This window comes from Mya arenaria, chromosome 15, assembly GCF_026914265.1.
Source record: "Mya arenaria isolate MELC-2E11 chromosome 15, ASM2691426v1".
In the NCBI taxonomy this organism is placed as follows: Eukaryota; Metazoa; Mollusca; class Bivalvia; order Myida; family Myidae; genus Mya; species Mya arenaria.
Window position 1 is genome coordinate 50,907,837 of NC_069136.1, and position 25,000 is coordinate 50,932,836.

At 33.4% G+C, this 25,000-nt stretch overlaps 1 protein-coding gene across 4 annotated transcripts in view; it reads left to right on the top strand.

Annotated features, from left to right (window-relative positions):
• Nucleotides 1-2,263: 2,263 nt before the first annotated feature.
• Nucleotides 2,264-25,000, top strand: part of LOC128219814 (serine/threonine-protein phosphatase 2A regulatory subunit B'' subunit beta-like) — a 47,070-nt gene continuing 24,333 nt past the window's right edge. Inside the window, exons 1-4 of one of the 4 annotated variants that reach the window (XM_052927867.1) lie at nucleotides 2,264-2,471; nucleotides 12,351-12,458; nucleotides 12,692-12,790; nucleotides 16,014-16,196. In XM_052927867.1, coding sequence (XP_052783827.1) covers nucleotides 12,447-12,458; nucleotides 12,692-12,790; nucleotides 16,014-16,196 — 294 coding nt within the window. In that variant the 5' untranslated portion in view covers nucleotides 2,264-2,471; nucleotides 12,351-12,446. Of the gene's footprint in view, nucleotides 2,472-4,546; nucleotides 4,750-12,350; nucleotides 12,459-12,691; nucleotides 12,791-16,013; nucleotides 16,197-20,381; nucleotides 20,434-24,307; nucleotides 24,462-25,000 lie in introns of those variants that run through there. The other 3 variants (XM_052927868.1, XM_052927865.1, XM_052927866.1) reach the window with 3 other exon arrangements.

The following is a 25,000-nucleotide window of genomic DNA, read 5'->3' on the forward strand; positions in this document are numbered from 1 at the left end:
GATTAATATCTGTCACCACCGAATACTACAAATTCTCTTCCTTCCCAAGAGCTGTCTTCCATTGGAACAACCTCCCAACCAACATAGTGGCCTGCCCTACCCTGGAGCAGTTCAATCAAGCTGTCTGCCAGATTGAACATGTCTCGCCATAGGGAGCTATCAAAACTATTTTTACTTTTTAAACCTAACCTGTACTTCCTTATTTTTATTTTTTTTAAAGTTTTGTTTCTTTCACAACTTTTACTAACATTCTTGCAGCTTGACGTGCAACAGTCTAGGTCCCCAGTAGGGGCTTGACATTAATGGAAGATAGATAGATAGATAGATAGATAGATAGATAGATAGATAGATAGATAGATAGATAGATAGATAGATAGATAGATAGATAGATAGATAGATAGATAGATAGATAGATAGATAGATAGATAGATAGATAGATAGATAGATAGATAGATAGATAGATAGATAGATAGATAGATAGATAGATAGATAGATAGATAGATAGATAGATAGATAGATAGATAGATAGATGGGATGGGATGGGATGGGATGGGATGGGATGGGATGGGATGGGATGGATGGATGGATGGATGGATGGATGGATGGATGGATGGATGGATGGATGGATGGATGATGGATAGATAGATAGATAGATAGATAGATAGATAGATAGATAGATAGATAGATAGATAGATAGATAGATAGATAGATAGATAGATAGATAGATAGATAGATAGATAGATAGATAGATAGATAGATAGATAGATAGATAGATAGATAGATAGATAGATAGATAGATAGATAGATAGATAGATAGATAGATAGATAGATAGATAGATAGATAGATAGATAGATAGATAGATAGATAGATAGATAGATAGATAGATAGATAGATAGATAGATAGATAGATAGATAGATAGATAGATAGATAGATAGATAGATAGATAGATAGATAGATAGATAGATAGATAGATAGATAGATAGATAGATAGATAGATAGATAGATAGATAGATAGATAGATAGATAGATAGATAGATAGATAGATAGATAGATAGATAGATAGATAGATAGATAGATAGATAGATAGATAGATAGATAGATAGATAGATAGATAGATAGATAGATAGATAGATAGATAGATAGATAGATAGATAGATAGATAGATAGATAGATAGATAGATAGATAGATAGATAGATAGATAGATAGATAGATAGATAGATAGATAGATAGATAGATAGATAGATAGATAGATAGATAGATAGATAGATAGATAGATAGATAGATAGATAGATAGATAGATAGATAGATAGATAGATAGATAGATAGATAGATAGATAGATAGATAGATAGATAGATAGATAGATAGATAGATAGATAGATAGATAGATAGATAGATAGATAGATAGATAGATAGATAGATAGATAGATAGATAGATAGATAGATAGATAGATAGATAGATAGATAGATAGATAGATAGATAGATAGATAGATAGATAGATAGATAGATAGATAGATAGATAGATAGATAGATAGATAGATAGATAGATAGATAGATAGATAGATAGATAGATAGATAGATAGATAGATAGATAGATAGATAGATAGATAGATAGATAGATAGATAGATAGATAGATAGATAGATAGATAGATAGATAGATAGATAGATAGATAGATAGATAGATAGATAGATAGATAGATAGATAGATAGATAGATAGATAGATAGATAGATAGATAGATAGATAGATAGATAGATAGATAGATAGATAGATAGATAGATAGATAGATAGATAGATAGATAGATAGATAGATAGATAGATAGATAGATAGATAGATAGATAGATAGATAGATAGATAGATAGATAGATAGATAGATAGATAGATAGATAGATAGATAGATAGATAGATAGATAGATAGATAGATAGATAGATAGATAGATAGATAGATAGATAGATAGATAGATAGATAGATAGATAGATAGATAGATAGATAGATAGATAGATAGATAGATAGATAGATAGATAGATAGATAGATAGATAGATAGATAGATAGATAGATAGATAGTAGAAGAACATTGATAAGAAAATAATCTCTTTAAAACATTGTTCCTGCACAGCCAAGAAATATGGCAATGAATATAGTACCTTCCGCAGAATTAACCTAAATCAGTTACCCTAAACTTTGCGGGGAAATAACCGCTGTATTATATTCGTAAAAACTATGGTTGTTTGTAACCAGATATGTGGGGCAACTTTCGGAATGTTTCGGTTTTTATACTTAAATTCTTTTGAAACCGTAACGAAGGGCGCCAATAAATTCTTCATTTCTTTGAAATATAGTGCTTGTTCTAGTCGTTTGTTGTAATATAAACAGTGTTTAATAACTGTTTACCCATGTACAGTAGTTAACTGACCTATATATATTGCGGTATTTGATAACGCCGACTGAAATCCAAACCAATTTCAGGTCTGTTCTTGTTGTTTTTTTTCTTTAAATTTTTTAATAAAATGTTTTTTTATCTGAAGAGGGTTGGGAAAATGTCTGGATTCGAATACTATTCTTGTATATTTAATTAAATTTTACGTGTTAATGTATTACTGATTATGATTGATGACGAACAACTTGTGATGGTGATGTTTGGCCAGGAAGAAAGCATTTTAGGACATGATTAGTCCAAATAATTGTACGTTGGCGGATTTTTTTTTAGATTTTTGATATGGCAAATCCTTCACGTACAAATTGTTTAGTATCAAAAGTGGGTAGTTGTTCCGATCAGGATTCCGGGTTAAAGCATATAGCGTCTATAAAATATCATAATAACAAGAAATATTACCAGATAATGTTATTTTATATTAGTTCCGTACACAAAAAAATAAATATCCAACTTATAATTATGAGTTTGACGGCTTTTTTTCATTTCATTCTGTCAAAACATAACGATATATACATGAAGGGCACCTTCAAGGCTTTAGGGCACAGTTTTAAATCACTCGGAACATTTCGGCCATGGCCGAGTTGTTACGATTGTATAACGAGGTCTATCTCGAAGCTTTGTCGGAGGAGGCCGAGCTATTACGATTGTATCGAGTTGTTCCCCTTCGCATAATTGTTGTCTGTGTCAGTCAGCTTTCGTTTTATTGGAAAGGTAAACAACTTGTTTTAATGCATAAAATGCTTGTTAAGTGCAAAATAACATTTCACTTACATGGTAAAATATGAATATAACTCTTTATGATCAATTTCAACCATAAAATACTTCCCTTTAAACAATTTCAATATTTTTAAAACACCCCCGTTTTTTGCACATTCCCGTTTAGACGTTAGGGATTGGGAGAATCCCGTATAACACGTCTATTATTTTAGACTAAGGACATGATATGCTCTCATACACAGTGTCTCGAATTTTGGAAATGAAAGGTTACATTGTATTATTGACAATAATTTTTTTGTGACCATGCTCAACATCATTATTCTTCATTCCATCCACAATATAAGCATGAGTTGTGCCATTAAAAATTGCGTACCTAATAATGGTAGAGAAGAGAAGTGAAGAAACGAGCCATTCCAAGACCCATAGAGAGCATATTGTTTAGTAGTCATTAAGTTGAAGAAAATATTTTACACGAATGCGGGTCAAAAGGGCCCACTTCCGGAAAGGCCCAGTACCAGAAAGGCCCAGTTTGATGTCTTATCTTTGATAATCGTTGTTGTCTTAGATCTATAGAAGTGAATATTAATTAGAAATAGCATAATGTCTTAAATAATCATTTAAATCATTTCAGGAATTCGGAATTGCACCATTTTCAGTGGAAACAGAAAAAATCAAACGGCGTTACATTAACATTTTTTTATTGACAGGCATAATTATACATTTTTCACAAGGTCAATGTGTTTACAGTGTGCGAAATTAACCTTTTTTACCTGGTAGCCAATGGGGCTACAGACTTTGAGATTTCTGTAGCCCAAGCCAGATTTCCATAGCCCACCGGTTAACAGAAAAACGCATCTTGAGTACCTTATATGGTTAAAAACAAGGAATGATATGACAACTGTACAATATCTTATTATATTTTGTATAAAATGCAAGTATGGTGGTTGTGTGGGCCTGTGTTGCCAGGGGGCTGGTGGTGGTTCGATGGGGGGGGGGGATCGGGCTGGTTCTGTCAAGGCAGTTGGATTGTTGATGAAGGGGGAGGATGGAAGTCCTGTCAACATGTGCTGCTTGTGGCATTAGTGACAGGATTTTACAAACATCTATTTCATAATTTTCGGTGACTAAATAATACAAGTTTATTTAAAAAACACACACAACAAAAACAACATCCAAACTTTTATATCTCACTAAAACAAAAAAATAGTATTGACAGTCCGAAATATGATTTCCGTCAAAATAATTATTTTCAAGCAGTATATATAGCGTATAATTGCTTGACAAGGGAGATTACTGCAACAGAAAATATCCATAACAATGAGAGATTATCCGGAAGTCAGTCAACGGTGTCGAGGTAAACATTTACCCGACAATTTTTTTTAACCAACAAGCCCGATGATTTCATCGCCAGTCGGGCTACCTTAAAGGATTTTTTCATAGCCTGGGTCAATTTTTCGTCGCCACGGGCGATCGGGCTACCATTAATTTCGCATACTGTGTTTAACAATGTAACAAGATTGCTGACAGAGAGATAGAATAATAATAGTGATGTAGATATGGCAGCAAATTACACACGTCTCCAATCTTTCCTAGGTAACACCGCTAATCCTATCAAAGCACAACACCCTCAAACACAATACAGGTGTTTCCTTTGATTTAAAAGTAGGCCTTTTTGGACCAGGCCTTTCTGGTACTGGGCCTTTTTGACCCGACTCCTTTTACATTGGTATGAATCAGTCAATTTGTGGCCTTAAGGGAACAAAATGAATATCCAAATCAGGGTTCGAATTTAACTTTGAGGAGCACTCGCAAAATTTTGCGAGTGCTTTTTGAGGCAACTTGCAAAATGAAAAATCAACTTGCAATTTTATTATTTTCTTTATTCCCTTATAATATTGTCTAATTAAAGTAGATATTTACAACTAAGAACATATTATGAATATTAAAAGGATCCATCTTGAGTGACTCAACTACTATAAATTGTAGTTGGCTTATTCTTTTCTTTTTTTGGGGGTGGGGGGTGGGGAGGGGGGTACAGATGACTCATCGGATGCTGGCCGCTTTTTGATAACAAAGCTGTCCAATAATTTGACATTGTTCACTTTGAGGGGGGTATATTTACCCTCGCCATCGGGTAATTCCCATTCGGCGAGAACGCTACAGATTTCATTAACTGATTAAGTTTGTACATATTAAAAACAATAACAGTATAAATTTAGAATAAATAAAAGCAACAGTAAATGTAGCATGGATGCTTTGGACTATAAAATATATCGGAAGTTTATTCACTTTGACAGTTGAGCGGATATATTCAAAGATTGATGGGGTTTTACGAGAGTTCGCGAAAGCGCTAAATTTAGCCAATGATTGAGCTTGGTGATTACGTCATGTCAACTCATTTGTTTTCACTTTGTATTATGCACACCTCGGAGCATCCCCGGAAAGAATCGAGATAAAACTCGGCCTTTTCCGTATTTGTTCTATTTTTGAAAACTTACTAGAGCGTGACTCCATATTGTTGTCTCTTAACTGGTAGTGATGCCACTTATAGATTGTTTACACTCGACTTTGTAGCAAAGTTAATGTTTATTCTACTTTCCTTTTAACATTTTGTGGTCTAGAAAAAAAACCACTCGCAAAATTTTGCGAGCTTGAATAAAAGTCACTCGCAATTTGCAAATGCCGCTCGCATTTTGCGAGTATGCGAGTCTAAATTCGAACCCTGCAAATATTAAAAAAGTTCACTTTACGCGCATTATTGTGGCTAATTGTTTAGACACTGAATTTGGCTTCAAAAATGTATGCAAACAACACACTGTCATCTTCTAATTCAGAAATGGATCACAATTGCACAACAATTATTAACTCTCTTTCATCTAATCTGTCAATATCAGGGTGCGACACTATATAACTTGACCATGTGACCTGCAGGATTAGTCTAAAATAATAAGACGTGTTTTACAGGATTCTTCCGATCCCTAAAGTCTAAAGGGCTTTGTGCGCAAAAAGGTTTTGAAAAATATTGAACTTGTAATTAGAGAAGTATTTTATGTTAGAAATAGATAATAAAGGTTTATATTCATATTTTACCATGTAAGTGCAAATATATTTTGCACAAAACAAGCATTTAATACATTTAAACACAGGATTTACCTTTGCAAAAAAACAGAACTTGACTGAGACGGACAGCAATTATGCCAAGCAAAATAACTCGACCATCTCCGGTAAGCTTCGAGATAGACCTTGTAAATACAATCGTTACAACTTGGCCATGGTCGAAGTGTTCCGATTGTTGTAAAAATGTGAACCGAGACTTGCAGGTGCCCTTCATGTATATATTATTGTTATGTTTTGACGGTATGAAATGAAGAAAAACTCATCAAACTCATTTTAATTCGTTGGATATTTATTTTTATATATTTTGTGTAGGAACTAATATAAAATAACATGATCTGGTAATATTTCTTGTTTTATGATATTTTATAGCTACAATATGCTTTAAGCCTAAATCCCGATCGGAATTACTACCCACTTTTGGTACAAAACAATTTGTACGTAAAGGATTTGCGATATCAAAAATCCTACATTCAATGACGTCACCCCAGGCAGTGAGCCTCTGTTATGTACATGAAGGGAATGTTTATTTATCGATATATAGCATTATTTTAGTTTTGTATTTATTTTTGTTTTGTTTTGGACAAAATATTAAAATATTTATCACATGACTGCAGTGGCTAATTGTTTTTATCTGGTGACCTGGGGGTTCCCTAGCAAATTGGCTGTGGTAATCCTGTCAGAAAATTCAGGTCACCAGGTTACCGTTAGTGTTGCGCCCTGAATATGCTAATAGATGTTTCCACCACGCTTGCTTGAAATAACACAGAAATTACTTATCTTTTTTAAACATCACCTTATGGACCTATGCTTTTACTATATTATAAGTGTGCGCTGGGTACCAGCATATTGTGTATTATACTTACATGCCAATATCTGGATAATTGGTTACCAACATATGCCGAATAATATATCAAATGCATGGTTACAACACATTTATTTTTCTATACTAACATTTAATTTCCAAAATTAAAGCCACTGAGCAATAGTAACGCTGTTCCGAATCTTTGAAGGGTACACAAAAGTGTTCAAAACAAATTCCTGATGTGTGCCTAGAAAGAGGTTGTATACGGAACACAAAATGGCGGACATTCTCAAGTTATTGCTGGTCTTCTATATATTCCAAACACAGCTCAATTTTCAATAGATCCTTCTTAAATTTGTTTAGAACAGATGAAAATTATTATTGTACCAGTGATTTCTTTTGGAATTATTTTTCCCGCTTGTGCCTTGCCAATTGGGAATGCTTATATTACAGGGTTGTCTTTCTACATTAGGGGAATGGGGTCAGGAAATTTAGCGTTATTTTTACTGAAAAGGGTAATATTGCAGTTGACAGAAACAAGACAATTATCACTTTTTTATTCACATTTGATCTGCAATAGTCTTTTCAAAGGTAAATATTTGTGAGATTATAGAGGTGAAGTTTAACCCGAATTCGGGGATAAAAGTGTACTCCTTGACTTTTGGAATGGGGCCTTAATATTTGCCCCAAAAGGACAACGTACGTTTTGGGCCGAAATCGGCCTCATCCAGACTTTTTTTTAAAAATACACCACGGAATAATGAACATGTGTAGCTCGTATTTCCGAAGTTTTAAAGAAATATTTCAAAAAACCTTGAAATGGCGACTTGTTGAGTAACGTACGTGCATTTCACGATTCCACGGCTTACCGCGAGATATTGACGCTTCGTTGCGCTCTGCGTTGTACGTTATAAAACAAAAAATGATTCACATTTGTATCTTTATCATTTAAAGGTTAAATGGCATAAGGATTCCCTTTTGGTTATATTTCAATTTATTGTAAAACCAAATATAAACACACTGAGTTAAAACACAACATTGTCATTATATAGTATTAATTAATACCATGTATAAAAATTACTTCCCTTTATTTTTTATATCAGTTTTGCAAAACAATTAAGTTAGTATTTATGAATTACTATACCTAATTAAATACATTTTATAGGACTTAATTTATTTTATAAAAAAAAATATGTTTATTTATCAGTGTATATAATTTCTAAATTCCAATCAGTTTATATAAACCTTAAATGTGCCATACAGTACACTCCACGCGGAACTACCACTTTCCGTTTTCCTCGGCGGATTTCGGTCATCGCGGACACGACATCCAATTGATCATAATCCTCTTTCCTCGGCGTTTTTACTCGTTCACCCACCGAGGCTGATCAGTGGACCGTATAATTACAATCGCCGCGTTACTCGGAGGTAAAAACACCGCGAAACTCGGAGGAAAACCGATAAGAATCTCCCACTATATCTAATTTTGTTTAATTTATTTGATAATTTTTGCTACACCCGTAATTGTTTATAAAAATAATTTATTTCGCGTACCTAATTTTCGGACACCCAAAGAACATCAATCGTAACTTTCACACTTACCAAGTTTCACAGACGAAGATTATTGATTTTCATCTTTTATCCTGGCTAGATTACCTAACCGTATAGTACACCCCTGTGACAAGTTAATTAGTAAATACCGATCTTAAACGATGTATTGCATGTAGAAAGAGAAAGTGTGAAATATTTATTGGAGGATTAAATAAACAACAAGAGCAATCAAGGGATTAAGAAAACAAAGACATGACATTTTTGTAAAACAAACTTTAAAACTTATACCACACTTATAGACTGTAAGAAGCAATTATGTACAGTTATACTTATTGAATCATCAATAAAAGTCAACACATTCAATGATATAGGTAACTAATTAATGTAATGAATTAAAGTTGGAAATGCAATACTCCAGTTACATTCGAAAACACCACTCAGACGCATTAATCCTGCATAGCAATATATGCTCTCCATGAGATCCTCGTGGGTAAAACTGTGAGTTATGTGACGTCACACAGAGTGACTGTTTGATCTGAAGCCGATAGAATGTGTTATTCATTTCAATGCATGTATAAAATGGTGTTTAATGGGATTTTAATTAACTTGATAAAGGATTTACACTTATATGCGTAATAAATAAGTTTAGAACCATTGATAACTACGGATAAATTAATAAGTCAGGTAAAATGCAAATTAGGAAAAAAAGACCGAAAAATATTCACACTTACAAAGTTCTCAACACCTTCATTACTCCAATCTAATTTAAGTTCTCAACACCTTAATATAGTAAGAGAAAGATAACAATAACAAACACAAACGCACGCTATGGTATATCTTTTAATTACATAATGTGAAAAACAACAGTTGTTAGACGATGCTGATGAAAATTGATATGGAAATTTTCGATAATTGTTTTTAAAAAGAAACTTACTGTACTTTGAAAAATTAATTATCTAATTATTTAATACTGTTTTAACAGAAGCAATGTGCTGTAGTAGCTATGCACAACACGCGGAGTTCCGCGATTAGGTCAATAAATCGATACGATCACCGGCGCTACCGGCAATAAAACCCTCCATAGAAAATGATTAACTCGGTGCAACTCGGCGAAATTTAGCGAGGAAAAAGGTTGCGTACTCGGCGGAAATCCGCGATAAATTAAAAACGCCTCCGAGTCACCGAGGAAAGTGGTAGTTCCGCGTGGAGTGTACTGTATATAAAACGCCGGTACCCGGAGTTTCATCACCAATTTCATTCAACACCGATCGAATATAATGAAAGTACTAATAAACATAACATACAACCTTGAACTGAATTTTAATAAAAAGGAAAAAATACGTCCTTGAATTGAAATTAGGACGGAAGTGACGTATATCAATCAAGAAATAGATAATAATGGATCTATGATCAGATATGTTTTATTTTCTTAATAGAAAATAACTGAACATATCTTTTCTAAATATTAATAAATCATTAATTCATTGTGAAAGCGTGAGGACCACATGCATACATAAAACAGTAGACTAAAAAAATCATCACTGTATCTATGGCGAAGTCCTATGATATGAAAGATCAATCCTTCAATCAATTTAAGGCTCAGCTGTGTCAATTAGAGCATCGGTCCAGTTCCTGACACCGCGTGCCATGACATCGTGACGCTGGTATGACAAGTGCCATACAACTGCTGTTATGTGGGCGCACATGCCAACAACCCTGGCCCCCGACTTACATTTACAGTACCACCCATTAATGGCGCCCTCGTTATACCCAACCCAGCATTTGTATCTGATAGCTGACATATGCCTGCTCTGTATTTTAATACAAAGAAGGCCAGGCGATTGCTCGCGGACAAAGATATCGAAGTTGCCATGTTCATCAAGGTGCTCTTGTACGTAGGATGGCGCAAGCTTAAGTTGGTAAACACCAACAGTCAAAGTCCTAAGGTCGGACTCGTCCAGCTTTGGAAAGTCCGGCACCACACCAGGTTCAGACAAAAGTGCCCAACCGGAGGACTTAGTCAGATGGTCAAGTCCTTCTTCTTCGACCATTGCTTGCAAGAGGTTCTCACGGCGGCTCATTGATATCAGACGCGCGGCTGTCAATAGGTCATCTTCATCATTACCTAGAAAATAATATCCCAGCTTACATTTGTTACATATGACATCATCGTCGCAGGTCCTTTCAATTAAAAATGTTTTTCTTAAATATTTCCTTAGTGGTTTATTTTGTGACCCTGCCACTGGCCGTCTATCTTTTGGTTTTAAACGTTTTGTGCAAACTATGCACGTGTACTGTTTAGCCATACTGAAAACATAAAATTCTTATTGTAAACTAACTACCACAATAAACGATATACCACGCGTCCATTATTTGTGTATACTGTACTTGACATGGACAATTTGCCTTTATTTGTTAATTTTATTTGTTTAATGTTTTACCAGTGTATAATGTTTCCATGTTTCATACAGATATATGGTTCTTTGTTGTTCGTTTTCACCAAATTATGTTTCAACACGGGCTATGAACTATTAGTTGTGTTTAACCTTCCTTCTCAAACAACTATTAAAATACGTGTTCTTATAGAAAAACAAATAACTTTAAATAATTAAATATAACTAAAAATGTTATTGAAAATGTTTATTGCACAAAAAACAAATCAATTTCTCAAATTCAATTTAAAAATAAATACTTTTGTATTAATTTTATTACCTCCCCTTGTTTTTCTCACATGAAGGGAATTAGTGCCCTTAGTTGTAATTTGGCGCCATTTCACAGACGACTTTTTCTCGAGCAGAATATTAAAGACATCATTTAGCAAGTCTGGTAGTATAACATATCAGCTTTATTCTTGTTATTGTTCTTTTCATTTCTAGTTCACTTCGTTTCACTCAGAGTCAGATATCAAATGAAGATAAAAATACATCACCTTATAAACTGCGGTTGGCTGTTGGGTTGATCCGGATCTTGAAGCTTTGATTAAAAAAATCACTTACACCTTTCAATACTATTTCAAACGTTGAAATATACTCGACACGAACAATCAAGTCTCGGAGCGTCTGCTTAGAAACGGATATTTGATTAAATCATGGCGGTACTCAACCGATTTTTGGAAATATTGAATCGATTATTTTTAGTAAAAATATTTATGAGTGATCTCAAGTTTCAGACGATGTATTAAACCAAAACACACGAACACATATGACAGACTAGACACTTTTTGGTCACATTTAAGGTCTAAATTAACATTACTAGGAAAAAAACAAAAGTATTACTTTTAAATTACGTACAAATTAAGAAGCTTTTTTTGGTGTTTAAGGGTAGAGCGCAGATAAGTGTCACGACCAAACTGTGCATAGAAGTAAATAAGATAATACTGAATCCTATGTGAAAAGATCTCAGTGACACTTGCATGCGCTCTGTGTTTATTTTTACATTAAAAACGCAAAAATCGGCAGAATCAACGCTTTTGGCGCGAAACCACGTGCTTTGCGTGCCGTTTCTGACGTCATCTGTTGGCATAGCGGAAAACTATTCGTAATAAAATGCAGTTTACATGTTACTCTATTTATTAAAAACTGTCAGTAACAGCAGTTAATAACTTAATATTTTTGAAATATAGAGGCCGTATATGCCCATTAACGTACGTTGTCCTTTATCGAAAGACAGCGCTGTGTCATTATATTAATGCCATTACAGTTTTTATATTCTTTTTGGCTTTCAGATAAACCAAAAATGGATACAAAATCATCACCATATCGTCCCATCTGACAGTGACCAAACCTCATTGAACATAGCGAGAAAGTGAAAACAAGGCGCAATGTCATTAAAGGTAGATTTATATGAATAACCATCAATAACAAGATTTCAATAAATAATTTGTAACTGTCACGAATATTTTAAAAGAAAAGTTCTATTGTAAATGGGTTTAAAAAATAACTATTGTAATAGGCGATTATGTAAATTTAAATTTTGAACTAGTCTTTTAAGCATTGTACCAGGATCAAGCTTGTTTACCATTATTTTTACAGTTATTTTAAAATCCTGTTTTATCTTTGTTTATAGCCGGTGCTTAAACAGAAGGTCGATGAGTTGTTTCTGCGATGGATCAGCGCGCAGGACACACAGTCAATGCTGAGGGAAAATCTCCGGCAGTTGCTGCATGTAAGCAAAGGTTGATTGGTGTCAAAACATGTATGAAGCCTCAAGCTTCACACATTAAACAGCCTCTGTTTAAAACCGATAACTGTTCAGTTTGATGGCTTAGCACAAGCGGACACATCCTCGGCACCCCAGCGTATCATTACCTTTATGATACCCTTGGCAAATCAGCTGTAAAAATCTCGTACTCATGAATAATTAATAAGGTGAAATCCAGCCGCTTGATTGGTCGCATGAGACACACCTCATGCGGTGCGGAAATGACCGAGAAGTTTTGGATGTAATCTCGGTTTGAAATAATCCAATGAGATCAAGGCTTACAGATCGTTTTAGGCAGGATATGGTTAAATATCCCGATAGCTCTTCACAAAGGAGATTCTTTTATATTTGTTATTGGCTATTTCATTGGTCTGAAAATGCTTATGAATATTCAAAATTTACGAAGTTTCCCTAGCCAATTTGCCCAGAGTATCATATAGGTTATGATACGCTGGGGTGCCGAGAATGAAGCGGACAGAACTTTTTCTCCTTTTATATAGTGTAATATTCGTCCTGTGTTGAGTCTTTAATATATAGACAATGTTTGAGAAGTCTGGAGGCCTCGGGGAAAGTTCCAATTACATTTAATACTCTTGTTTGTTGGGTTTTTTCGTCAATAAGGCCACTCCTTTTTTATTTTTTGGTTTACAAGAATTTTTGGAAAAAATGTCCACTGGGTGGTCGAAAAAAAAAAGAAAAAAAAAAGAGAAAAAAGTCACAAAACATACTCTTAAAGGGTGAAAATCAGAAAACATCATTGAACATTTATAACATTTACTTGCGACATTTTAAATTTTTAAACTGCTAGTAATGCATGTTTTAATACACTCAAAGTTTCAAGTTCTAATTAAACACACATTTTAAATCTTACATACTGTGCATACAAAACATCAATGAAATTGACTATAAAACATGTGTACGTGTATAAACTACACTTTTTATCAAAGATACATTGAATATCACTCAGCAAGACATTTGTTTAGCTTTAAGGAAAGGCTAAAGCAAAAGTGAATGCAGAACACTTAAAAACTGACCAATATTAAATTAAAAAAAAAGAGAAGGCAAATTTTACACATTAAAATACACAAAAATTGCACTGTATTAAAAAAATACATTTCATTTTCTAAACATTGTCTATGTTATTTCAATATTGGAAAATGTCAATAAAATGAAATAATTACCAATTTTGTAAATAAGGAAGTAACATTTTATGAAGACATTCGAGCTTTAACATTGTGAAAACAATTCCTGAAAAACTAAAAACCAAACTAGACCTAGATTTGAGCTTTAATAACCTTTACCATGCGGGGTCCTAGTTGTGTGTAACCCGATCCATGCTAAGTCCGTATATTTTCGGACCGGGATATTTTCCAAGGGATGTTCCACCAAATCCATTTCAAATATAAATCTTGCAGCAAATCACCACATCAGTACATTCAAATCACATAGCAAAATAATAAATCTAGCATGTGACTTATCTTTATGTACCAATGATAGTAACAGAGAAATCCATAATTATTTATCTGATATTTTCATCTTCTCCCTACGTCGCGATTTTGTGTATACATGCGTTCACAGGGCATCTATACTTCATGCTTGTTAATTTTTCATTTTAAAGAGTATTTGGTTACAACAACAAATCTCATTTATAGTGAAATATCAAGTTCATTACAAATTGAAATGGACTTATTCAAAATAGTTTTCCTGTTGTTTTATCTGAATGATTTGCACACAACCCCTGGCATTAGTAAATGTCATTGACACATGTGTTCAACTCTTTCATTGTTTTTACTCTATTATTAATCCAAACATGAATAAACATGTAATCTAGAATAAACACAAGCTTTATATTGACTCTATGACAAGTATTTTCAAACCATTTCATTGTGATTTAAAATCCATAAACACCACCGACCGAACTTGTGAAACTAGGTCACCGGTGTCAACTTAGAAATTTTACTTTCGATTTCATCACTCAAACTTAGTGCACTGTTATCTGATATTTAACCATAAAATGTTATAAGAAGTTTTTCTCACACATAATTTACAGATATTTATGTCTACTAATTCGATGGCAGCCGCTGACACTATTATTTTTTTATCTATAAACAATATTTTCATGACCTAAATTGGTGGTGAAAAACAACAATCACGTGACAGTTATTGTTTGTGTCGGCTGTTAAATTTTCCAATGTTTATTGCTATTGTTATTTTAACAACTCCTGCATATTTTAATTAATTATTTCATACAAAGAATGACTGCTATCGTCAATTCCGCCATTGCCAACGGCGGTGCCATAACAGTTGACTGGCTCACATGCTATCACTATAAATTGGCGAATACGGCTATGGAACAACACACCAGTCGAGATCTACTGCATTCGTACTCTTATCTGTTCGTTTTTCTTTCGTTTCACACCAAAATCAATATGGTCGGGAAAATAATTTTGAAAAGAAAAGTGAAATTCATTTTATTTTTTTTGTACTTTTCGGAAAATTAGATCCACCCGTTTTGTAAACCAATTTATATAAAAGTAGTGGCCTAAAATAAGATACACTAGCAGTTCTTTTGTCCAAAAGTTATTATAAATAAAAATTTAGACAATTAGATAAAACAGGCACCTTTCATGCACTGGGTCTTGGCATCAAAAATTCTGAATTGAGGAAGCTGGGAAAGCATTCTACCATTGCAGGGCTTGCAGGCATTTGACCATTGTTGTAGTATAACATCTGTCAGGAAATTTGCTAAAAAGTAGGAGTATTACATGTAGTACTGGTTTTCATCAAGGAATAGTTAAAGGCTGAAAATTGTAATCATTCATATGGCAGATTAAAAAAAACTGTTTAAGTTGAAATTTTATTGTAAGTAGCTGTAAACGTTTTCCCCATATTTTTCCTTCTGAAAAAAGTTAATGATAATAATTTTATAAAAATGACAAAAAAAGTTGAATACTTTAAAAAAAAAATTTGTATTTACAGAAACCTCACTCAAATCTTTGTCATTTTTCAGCTTTTATCTTTAAAAGAGAAGTCAAGAATTTGATTTTGAAGTTGGGGAAAAAAGTACTGATTTTTGTATTGGCAATGAAGTCGACGTCAAATTGAGCAAGAAAAAAGACATCAGTTTATCATTGCAATCGAAATGACTCTTCCTTCATCTGAAGTGTTCATCTTCTTCTTTTTTAAGGGTGAACCCCTCACGGCCACCTACCCGGGTGCCTCAGTGTCAAAGGGAGCTAACAAAGGGCAGTCACCCCGGATGAGACCTGGATCACCTCCCTTGTCATCGAGCAAGCTGCCCAGCCCCCGCAGCCCACGTCGACCCCTAACAACAAAAAACAACCACAGAGCAGGAAATGGAAACTCTAAGGTAAGTTGTAGTGATCTCAATGAGGGTATGCGACTTTAGCTAATTTGTAACATTATGTCTACAAACAAGATGGTTTTACCTGTTTTATCGACAATTGGTGTTGATTTCAAATTGTTTTCAGTTTTAATCCAATTGTAAGATTGGTGATGAATATCAAAGCTCTTAATTTGCAGGTCAGTGTTTCTTTTTTCACTATCAAAAAAGTGTACTTTTTACACTGAAATTGGACTCAACATACACATTCTGATTTTTTTTCAACTTTAAACAAATAGACTAGTATAGTTATGTTTACATGCATTCCTTATATCTTTTTCAAAATTCTTAAAACATTCTGTATCTTTAAGTGCCTTTGCTTTGTTTCCTTGTTTGAAATATTTTATCTTAAATTCACAATTTTATGTATTTTGTCACAATTTTTATAATTCTAAGGGCCAAGGCCCTATTCAAATAAAGTTTGAAAAAACAAGGCAGATAATGCTATCAATTTAATCCGTGACACTGCTGTTTTATGCACCAGTCAATTGTAACCACGCCCCCCCCCCCCCCCCCCCCCCTGGTCCAGGGAATAGCCGGAAGACACGTGTTCAGAGAATACTGATTGCTGATTGGTCAGTCACAGGCTTTCGACTCTGCCTACCATCTACGAGATGTTGTGTGTTTTTTAATATTTATGTCCCTATACATCACTTGGAATTTACCAGATTTTAAAACGATTGCTGAATGGGAAAAAATGGTTCTTTAGTGGGCAGTGTTCTTTATAAAACATACAGCCTAGCACTTCTAATAATAGGAAATTCTCGATATTTTGGTGCATGTTAGGTAATAAGATTTGTGTTTTTCAATGTCAAGATGTCCATTTGGCTGGCCCTGTCCTTATCCCCACCCAATTCCCCCAGTCTAAACAAAGGGCGACGATTCTGACAATCCCATGCATGTAAAATTGATGATTGTCTCCCATGTTTCTCACATGGTAATACCCCTTGATGTACATTTTGCTTCAGATTATACATTCAGTGATGTTTTAATTGGGTTGGCGCCAAATAATTACATCTGATAATGGCATTAATAATTAGAATTGTGTGTTGACTAGTATTAATGTCTCTGTGGTTTAGGGCTTTGAAGGTTAATTAACTCTGAATGTAAGTGTTTGTTGTAAAAAATGAGAGTTGCCAATCTGATAGTGCTCAGAGTTGTAAGCAATTATGTTAACACTTATTATTGCTTATTTTTTGGCTTTCCCCTTTTGACCTTTTTGTCTGATGCTTATCTTAATGTTCTGTCTAGAACAGGCCAGGATATGTGTATGTCTGTGTGCCAAATGAGCTTCACTTTCAAGTTCTTTTTAACTAGATCAGCTTTATTGATATTTAATTCCTCTCTCTCAACCATATTATCATGAGCAGCAGCAGCAGCAGCACCACCACCGCCACACCACCATCTTGGTTCATCATCGTCATCATCATCATCATCATTGTTGTCATCATCATCATCATCATCATCACCACCACCACCACCACCACCACCACCACCACCACCACCATCATCATCATCATCATCATCATCATCATCATCATCATCATCACCACCATCATCATCATCATCATCATCATCAACACCACCACCACCACCATTACCACCACAATCATCAATGTGTCCATGTCAATTTTTAAAGTCATTTCCACCTTCACAACCATTTGCATCATTCAAATTCAAAATATAAGTTTGTAATTAAAAAGTACCTTACTTAAACAGTTTATACATGTGTTATTATAACAGTTTTAGCACATATTTAACAGTCAAAACTGTGATTAATTTATTCGAGCATGTGCTACATCTTGTATTTTGGACTGGAAAGACAGAGTTGCATGTGTATAGGTAATTACATTGCCGTGCAAAATTCAGTAATTGATTGATAATTGAGACATGTTGAAAATGTATGATTTAAGACCACAAATACAAGGACAGTTGCATTTTGACATGTTAATCAATTATCGCTTATTGATTTGCACTTGATGAATTTATACAAGTGGTCAATCAAAGTGCTTTTATTGTTACTGCGGTGAGATATATAGTTTAAAAGTTTGTAATATATTATTGATGCTGTGATTTTCTTATTTCAATGTTCAAGTTCAGCTAATTTAGGATTGTAAAATATAATTATTTGTATATGAATAAAATGGATTAAAGTGATCCCTTCTATTTTTACAAACAGTGTTAACTCAAAAAGACCAGCGGAAATAGCAAAGGGTTTGATGTTATCGTAATTAAAGTGTTTCTAAATACAACAATTTCAAACATTTTCGACCTTAAGTTTCTCTACAGGATTGAAGTGTATCAATGGATAATCGGTCATTACAAATAGCTTTGTGTGTCCACATTAATTATACAGTCATGTTACTATAACGAAGAAAATAAGTCAGAGTTTTACATTAGAACTCTGACTCAAGTAATTGATATGAGTTAATTACAGAACACTTGAACCTCTATACAGCCTCAACTTGTTACTTTCATGGTATTTTCATGAATCTAAATTCATAATGAAAAGGTGAACTTTGTGAATATGACAGATGGATTATAAGTGAAAATATATTATCAGCATAATTAATGCTTGGGCCTAAGAAAAATTCATTTGGTTCGAGTTACCCAACCCTACCTATGAAATACATGTAGGCGCTGACCCTACCTTAAGCTTCATACAGAAGTTTACTTACACACCATTCTCCAATAATAACAATAATGTCTTTAGATAAACCATCATTTAAAAAATAAAATAAAAAAACCCTTTACAATCCTACCTGTTTTTGAAAAGGACGTATTCTTTTTGGCCTTATTTAATACTATAAATAAAATGGAATTTGAACTTCTGAACTTGATTTTGAAAAAAAACAACAATGTTTTGGTTGTCTGTTTGGCAATGAGATTTTAGTCTATTCCGAAGTTTTGATGTTATTTACTGACCTTCTATATTCTGTCTAAATTAATGTTTGAAAATGCTAATTATGAAAATTTAAAATGATATTTAAGACAACCAAGTGATTGTACCAGTTATCAACTGCAATGTTTTTATTGCCTACATAGAATTATTGGTGCTGTCTTATCTAAAGCTGTGAGATGCTGATAAGCCATAGACTGTACTGAGGTAAATGAGCACACCTGGTTTATATTGGCCTAGGTGAGGGGGGATTGGGATGTAGAGGAGCAGTTATTTGTGAATTTCCTTTTTTGTAAAATACTTTATTTTAAAATTAAAGCTAGGGTAACTTAAACGCTTAATGACTTAAACATACTTTTAGTATTATTATTTTAAATCAATTAAGAAATTGGAAAATTTCCATACTTGATGTTTATACATTATTGAGGACTGCCAAAGGGTTTTGAAACAAGCTTACACAAAAAGAAATTATGACTTTTTAAATAGTTTTTATAATTAGAGTTATTGTTAAAAAACATATTAAACTAAATGACTACAGATGTACCTAAACAATAAAAAATACCCACATACAATACAGAATACTGTAAGTACAGAAAACATAAAGTAAAATCAGAAAACCTCATTCAGTACAGAAAATGTACTGTTAATACAAAATATACCTTATTCAGTAGAGAATTCATCATATTAATATAAAATACCTTACAGAATACCTCATATTGTTACAGATAACTTCATATTAATAAACTACCTCATATGATTACAGAATGCCTTGTATAATTTCAGAATGCCTTGTATTATTACAGAATAACTCATGCTATTTCAGAAAATTATTTCATAATACCTCATGTAATAACAGTCATTGAAATTAGACTTTTGGATGAATAAGCCCGAATCCTTATTCTTTTGCTTGGCATCAAATTTTTGAACAAGCCCTGCTATATAAAATTTAGAATTTGAGCAAGCCTGAAACATATTTTACCAGTGCAGGGCTAAAGGGCTTGTGTTAATTTCGACCACTGTAATTACTTAATGCCTCATTTAAGTACAGAATACACTCAAATATATTTTTAATACCTTATAATATGGCTCATTAAAGTTTAGGATACCTCATGTAAGAACAGATTAACCTGTAGGAGGCACCAAATGAATCATTGCACATAATATATCTGCTTTACAGCATTTCTGAGCCTCCAAGTGTGGGTATTGGAAGGATGTGTTAACATACAGGTACCCAGGTATACACTTATTTTCATGGAGATTCAAGTATTTCCCAAACTATGTGGACTAACTTTCTTCACCCAAAGTGTAATTGTTACAAAGTGTTTGCAATTTTGAAGTGAAATATTTGATTTTTTCATAGTTTTATCGATGTATATGGATTATTGTGCAGCATTATGGTTTATGTATTGATAAAATTGTCTTATTGGTTGAAGAAATATTAAGTCTTAAAGTTCATTATTTTTTATCGGAAATATACTTTAAATGCATTAATAAGTGCATCATTTCCTGTATGTAACGTTCTGTTTAAAGCACTTTGTTGGTAGTGTTAGTCCTAAAGTGTTATGTGTTTGGATGACTGTTTTCTATGGGTTATCTGAATGATATAAACACTGCGCTTTGATATAATCAAAGTACTAATAAATAGGAGATAATTGTCTCATTTCTCAGAGAATTCGGACCAGGAAATGTTTATGTTTGGCATTTTATCCAGAACAGGAGCACTCAACAGTTTCCATAAATACTTTTCCCAAGTACCATTCTGTAAACTCTGTCATTTGTAATTACATTTCAACACAATTTATCATTGTTTCTGAGAAATTGTTGTTGTTTTTTGTAAAGAAGCAGTGAATTGTAGAAATATGTGTCTGCAGGAATGTTATTGGAATGTTGGATTTAAGTACAATGTTTGTTGTGGGTGGAGTCACTCTTGTGTGGGTGGGGTTAATTAATTGAGTGATAAATAATTTATGACTTGTATCTTCTAAGTTATTACTGAGAAAAGTAATTAAGGTAAAGCGAATGTGCTTTCTTGCAAAAATATTCTAAATAAATTTTGGTGTGACCAAGTTGTCGTTATGAATAATGAGTCTTTTGACAGTTGTAATGCCGTTTTTTTCTTGAAAATTGTGCTATTTGTTTTTGCAGTAAAAAGATATATTAGGTTATATAAATATATTTAAAGGTGACATTGCAGAAATGTTAAATTTAGACTGGTGACTATCTTGAAATTTAAAATAATTGGTTTTCGAAAAATTATATCTATAATAGTAAATATTTGTTTTGAAATTTTCTGTTTGACTTTCTTTTTAACTTATTTGTTTAAAAAAGCAGACATATTTTCTTTGGGGTTTAAACAAGAAGCCCAAATGTTTTCTCTTTGTAATGTTGACATCTGAATTTGATCAATTATTCCTGCCGGTTCAGTTCTTGATCGATAAGTAGTTGTATCAAAATGCCCTAAGTAGGATTAAAACGTGTTAAAGGGTATGTTACATAGGTTTACTTTCACACGTTTCGGAAATCTAAGGATTTTGCAGATTAAGTTTGTGACAGACTAATCTTGTGACTAAATCACGTTGTGGAATCCTTGACTTTTGACCATTTTTTGTAAGGAACGGCTGTGGATTACATGTGTAATGTTAATCATTTAATTTAAAAGTATTTAAAAAACAAGAGGATTAGAATGAGAAATTTTAATTCATTTATAAACGACAGAATGTAATATTGAAGTTGTAAGTGTTTTGGAGGTGGCTAATTATTTATTTAGAAGACCCAAAATAAATGCTAACTTTCTTAGGGTTCAGTGCAAAATGCCTCTCAAACACCTCTATACTAGCCAGAATGAATGCACAAGCTTCTATATGACTCATATAATAAAACCAATCAATAACTAAATGTAAATATGGTAATATATTTTGCAGTGTTCTGCCAAGGATTGAAAAAGATGGGGCCGAATGGCCCAGCAGTCATGAAAATTAGGGGCCATTTTCAAAAGTGAAGGGCCATGACCTTTTCCAGGGAAAAATTGAAAACTTTTAAATGAAAGTGTTTTATTTACCCATTATATACATGGTGTAACATCTACATGACATCAGTATTCTCAAATATTGGACAGATCCATTTAACATTTAGAAAAAAACTATAAACATGGCACAAATGAGACACAATGATATTATGTTAAGAACAGTTTCACATGTCAATGTGTTGTTATGCTTTATCAGGGATGTGATTGACCTGGCAGCTGGAGGGCTGAAATCATTTCGGTCATTGGGGCACTTTTGGGGTCAAAAGCACACTGCCGTAGAAGAAAAATTGGCCCCAAAGCACACTAGTATCTATTTTAATCAGCTAAAAAAAAAAAAATTTATTTTTATTTATTTATTTATTTTTTTTTTTTTTTTTTTTTTTTTTTTTTGGGGGGGGGTCCTTGGGGCCATTAGATCTGCGGAATTCCGCGAATCCGCGGACAAATCACATCGCTAAATTGTAACCCTCCCCACCCAGGAATATTTTCCTGTTTTGCATTCCTCTAATGCACCAGGGCCTCATTGAAATTGAATTTGTTTATATCTCCCCCCTCTAATTTGATTTGTTTTCTTTTTCTCAGCCAATGATGATGACAGTGAATTTAGTAAACAAAATATCCTACCCCTCGCAGTTGGATAGTTACATGTATTCGGACCAATGAAAATCGTTGTTTTATCGAATGAATGCTGTGCTGTAAAACTTCTGAAAAAGAAATCGATTAAGTCAAAACGGCTCTTTAAAAATTCAATTAAGTCAGAACGGCTTTTCGAAAAACGGGCGCGCCGATCGGCCCGTCTACAGGTATTTCGTTGCGCCATCCCGATTTTTTCTGCGCCAATGGCGCAAGGGCGCGTCCTTGGCAGAACACTGTATTTTGTTATTAAATCAAAAGTTAGCAGTTGTAATCTTCTAAGTGGATTTTTTGTTGTCATATGTCTTCTGAATTATTAAATGTGGATCTGTCCAGCGATCCCATTGGATGAGGCATCATCATAGAGTCTCAGAACACTACATTTCTTTATAGGTTCTCTACCTTAAATCATCAACCTATTTTAATTGACTGATTTTTGTGAAAAAATGTTTGATTTACATGGTCTTGTAAATTAAGTATTTCAGCATGAGTAAGCAATTCAAATTTCAACAATTTAAGGATTTTTCTCACAAAAGAAATCAGAACTTTTCAAAAATCTTGATTTTCATCACTGATACCTGATATTACTATTCATCGAAGTAGTGGTGACATCGCATAATGAGGTTATATTTACTGTTCCCTCGTAAGTGGTATTGTAGTTTAATGTCAACCTAACTGACAGGCAGTGAATTTCATTAGGGTCCAATCTTTACTATCCAGATGTCATCAGGTTAATTTGTTGAGTAAATCTTAGCTGTATACTTTGAACCAGGACATATTTCTATGGTAGAAAAAATGTGTAAAAAATTGTGGGAATTTTTACAATATGAAATTCTGATATTGTTATACTTCAAGTGGTGAAACAGTTCAATTTCTATGGAGCTTTATTTAAAAAATGTGTGTGTCTTTTGTTGGTGACAAAGGTGAATCGGAATAAACAAAGCGCTTGGGTTCATCAGCTCATTTATTTTAGGAAAAAATACTTATTGAATGGTAGGGTGTATTTCTTGTACTTATTGAATGGTAGGGTGTATTTCTTGTACTTATTGAATGGAAGGGTGTATTTCTTGTACTTATTGAATGGAAGGGTGTATTTCTTGTACTTATTGAGTGGTAGGGTCTATTTTTTGTTCTTATTGAATGGTAGGGTGTATTTCTTGTGAGTATTGAATGGTAGGGTGTTTTCTTGCATACAGTTCAAATGCGGTAACTGGCATGATTATAGTTCTCTAGGTAGGCTTTGGTGCAGAGGCACATCATCATCATAGACTGTGGGAATAAATATGAAAATTGGAAATTTTCTAGATGGATTGAAATCTATTGAGAAGAATCCGGTTGCTGTTTATTAGTGGGTCTGCAAAATCTCTTACAAATTTGATTGTTTGATGATTTTTTTTTCTCTGTCTATAAAACATTTTAGAATTCATAAGGAACATCTGATAAGCATGAGTTTTCATATTTCTTAAGTCAATGAGATGTTTAGTCAGGTTATGAAGCTGGGTCGTTGTTTTCCAGTGCATTTGCTAATCAGTATTCCAGTTGACTACAGTGTTCTCCCCCAATCTTCCCGATACTATCTACCTAGAAAACGTGGATAAAAAACATACAGGTTTGATGCTCTGCCAGCCTCTGGTAACCATGGCAACAATCTCTTAGAGAAACTGTTTGTAGAAAGGTAAAAAAAAAATTAGTTAGTTAATAAGTTTCTTCCAAAATGCTGCTTTCTACAAGGTATAGAATATCTGCCATGACTTTCATGGGTTCATTTGAATTGAGCAAAAATTTTGGAATGTTAAAAAATCATTGTATTCTGAAAAAGCCTTGTTCATATATAAATGTATTAAATATTTTGTCAGGATTCCTTTCTGTACAATGTGCAACTTCTCAAGGATTCTCTTATAATTCATCAACTGTGTTGCTTATCTCTTGAGTCATTTTAAGCCTGACATATCAAATGCATGGGGGAGGATAAATTCAGATTAGAAAAATATTTCACATTCTTCCGTGCCGACACTAGTACTATACACTCTATTTCATTCTATTGAATTAGCCTCATTCACTATTTATATCGATGTGTGCATACTTATGGCATTAGACAGTGTTGTTGCTGTTGTAATTGATAACAAAGTAGTTCATGATTTCATATTTATCATACGGACACTTTTTTGTCACATATTGTTGTTTTTACTGACAGCTTGATAGACAGGGCAAAAA